Below are 3,326 nucleotides of genomic sequence, written 5' to 3' on the forward strand. Positions count from 1 at the left end.
GACCCCCTGTTGAAGACCTCCGCTCTAAAACTATTTTAGTGATTTTTCTTTTTTTTATCACCTTGTATATTTTAAAGTTAAGCCTCTTTAAATCACATTATTTTAGAAAAGGCTTTCAAAGCTCTAATCGGCTGATTATTGCGCAGCTCTTTAAATGGTTTCTTTCTCAGCAGTTGATCCAATCAGACTCTGCTGACCTTTAGGACGGATTTAAGCTTTTATGGTTTGTTTTTAAAGCTGGACCTGCTCTGTGTTTCTGACTCGGAGACACCAGAACCCCCCAGACCTTAGAACCACACTGCAAATACCATCTAGAAATAAGGAATAATATCTTAGATTAACTGTATTTACCCTTCATTTGAGCAGGTAAATGAACTGATTTGCCAATGGAATTAATATTTAGATAATTAAATAATATGAACTTGAAATAGGACGATGCAATTATGTTTTTCTTATTTTATATGTAAATTGTCTTGTTCCATTGGCAAAGTGTTTCACTTACCTCCTCAAATAAAAAAATTCACTTTTTTTAAGAAAAAATTATTTATTTAGATTTATATTTCTTGTACCGCAGAACCAGGACCGACGCTCTGTCACTTTTTATTCAGGAAGGAAAATTTCTAAAACTGGTTAAAAATATATTTTTTCATAAATACTTTTGTTTTATAGCTGTGTAAACAAATAAAATTAGGTTTTAAATTCCACCTGACATGTGTGACTCTGCGGGAGTAATACAACAGCAGGTATTAATTTTTAGCCCCGCCCCTAATGGCTGCCATCATTGGAAAATAGAGGCTCAGACCTTTCCAAGGAGGGGTCAGAGGTCATTGTGTGATCATTTCAGGTGATGGAACCACCATGCTTTACATAAGCTGCTCTGTTATTCTTATTTTCTATTCAGTTTGGTGATTTTATTGGTAAATTTGAATTAACCAACGACTAAATCTGAGGAGCAAAGGCTTTGTCTGACGCAGAAAGTCTCCATTAATGAAAATCAGCATATTTCTCTGACCAGATTGCTTTTTAGGAGTGGAAAAAATGCTTTTTTGCAATTTGGCATTATGTCAAAATCCCATTTCCTCCTAGCAGACTGCCTGCTAAAACCTTTGTGTAACAAACATGCTTCAACTGATTCAGTCCAGATGTGGATCTATAAAGTCTGAGGGTTCATCCAGAGTTCCTAATAGGCTTTCATGGTGTTTTGTGGAGTTTATTTTGGTAAAAAATGTGGCGAGACAAAATATTTTTCATTTTTTCTTTGTTTAATGATCTATAAATCAGACATGGTGACATTTAAAATAGTGATTCCACCTTAAAAATATTCCTCAATGTCTTTCTGTCACAGAAATACAAACAATTTTATTTCAGTTTTATATTTTAGGAGCTGAACTTGCTTTAATTTTAAATCTTTAAAATTTTATTTTTTAGCTTTTTTTCTTTTATCTGCTCTATTGTTCCAGAAAATACAAATAATTTTGATTTATTTATTATAAATTCATAATTAAATTCAAATTGTATCAGTACATTAAAATAGAAGAAATAAGTTTATATTATGTTTTTCAATGAAGAGGCAATAAAAACCAAAAAATTTATATTTAAATGAATAAACATTTTATAAAATAAATAAAAACAATCACTTCATTAAAATTGGATTTAAGAAATTATTTTTTAAACACATTTGATTTAAAAATAATTTTAAACAAAGAATAGATTCCTCATAGAATTAATGAAGAAATGAAAGAAATGATATGAATCTATAGTTAAATAAATAAAATCCATGAATTTCATGTTTTTATTTATATAATTATCAATAAAATGGACAGAAATAAAAACATAAAAAAATAATAAACATTTAAATTACAGAATCAGTTTATCAGTAAATGAAATTAAAAGAGCTGGTTTCTGTTAAAGTTGTTTCTTGCTGAGTTTCAGAACCGGCCAATCGGACCCAGTTCTGTTAAACATTAAAGGTCCAAATGTGTCCAAAATACCAGCTTCATGCTGTAAATGACACTGGATTCTGTTTTGGACCCAATCAGAGGTTCTGCAGTCGGAACCAAACAGAACCGGCCCGGTTTGAACCTTCATGGCTGCTGGATAAGTAAAGAAATGTGAGGTGGGCTCGTCCGTCCAGCTGCTCTCCATGAAGCTGCAGCTCAGCAGGAGCTCCATTAATCCCCCCGCCCCCCTCCCTGCATGGGGGTCAAAGGTCAGCCTGCTGTTTGCTTAGGCTGCCTGATCTTGTTAGAGATCTGAACGGGCCACACAGAACCAACCTGCAGAGCTTCAGCGTGCAGCGGCTTCATTTTCCACAGAACATCATCAGAACCAAACCTGTCAACTTTACGGCACACTTAAAAATAAAAACATTTTATATCATTATTTATTTTCATTGATTTGAATAGAAACTGTGTTTTATTTAAAGAGACGAAGCGTTTTTTTCTGTTTTATCTAGAAAGTTCTGTTGGACTGGATCCAGATGGACGCTCCGATCCTGCAGAACTAAAATATTTATTATAGAAAAAAGTAAGAAATTAAAACATTTAACTCTATTTTGTTTGAGAATAAAACAAAAATAGTCAACATTAATTACCTAAGAAAATAATTCAGTAGACTTTGTAATAAAAAACAAATTGTAATTTTCTATTACAACAATTTAAAATAGAAGTTTTTGTCTAAATTACTTTCTTGAAATTTTAAACTCTTCATTTTTTTTATTGATTTAAAATTTTATTTCAGTTCTTTTTGTTTCCACACATAAATTAGTATTTCATCATTAATATGGCGTCAAAAATATTTAAAGATTAACAGCTTTTGTTTTAAAAAATGACCAAATTTAGAAAATAAATGAATATTTGAAAGAAACGAATCAGGGACTAAAACAATGTATTTCTCTTTTGTTTTGTAGTTTTTTTTTTCTAAAAATAAAATAATTGGAATAGAAATGTTTGAAATATAAAACAGAAACTCTGAGGCTGAAATAAAAGATGAGAGATTTTCTTTCTGACCTCTCAGGCGGCAGCAGGGTCGGCTCTTCGGGTCCATGCAGCCCGGTTCGGTCCGGGTCAGGAACTCCTTGGATGTCTCCAGACGTTCGTAGAGGAGAGGCGTCTGCGAGCGCCGTTCATCATCACCTGCGTGGGAAGCGTCACCAAGGCAACGCTGAGGCTGGCAAACGCTACGGCAACAAACACAAACGAGGTCAGAGACAAAAAACTGTTCAGGTGAACTGATTCACGTTAGGTGAACCGAACTGTTCAGGTGAACTGATTCACGTTAGGTGAACCGAACTGTTCAGGTGAACTGATTCACGTTAGGTGAACCGA

The 3,326-nt window shown here is 33.4% G+C and overlaps 1 protein-coding gene across 1 annotated transcript in view; it reads left to right on the forward strand.

The window, feature by feature from the left end:
* LOC107098164 (bifunctional protein GlmU-like) overlaps positions 1-3,326 on the forward strand; it is an 8,121-nt gene that overhangs the window by 1,508 nt on the left and 3,287 nt on the right. The window contains exon 2 of the mRNA XM_015395668.1: positions 3,016-3,201. Within this exon, the coding sequence (XP_015251154.1) occupies positions 3,016-3,201 (186 nt within the window). The remainder of the gene's footprint in view (positions 1-3,015; positions 3,202-3,326) is intronic.

Source organism: Cyprinodon variegatus, unplaced genomic scaffold (assembly GCF_000732505.1).
Source record: "Cyprinodon variegatus isolate N-32 unplaced genomic scaffold, C_variegatus-1.0 Scaffold752, whole genome shotgun sequence".
In the NCBI taxonomy this organism is placed as follows: domain Eukaryota; kingdom Metazoa; phylum Chordata; class Actinopteri; order Cyprinodontiformes; family Cyprinodontidae; genus Cyprinodon; species Cyprinodon variegatus.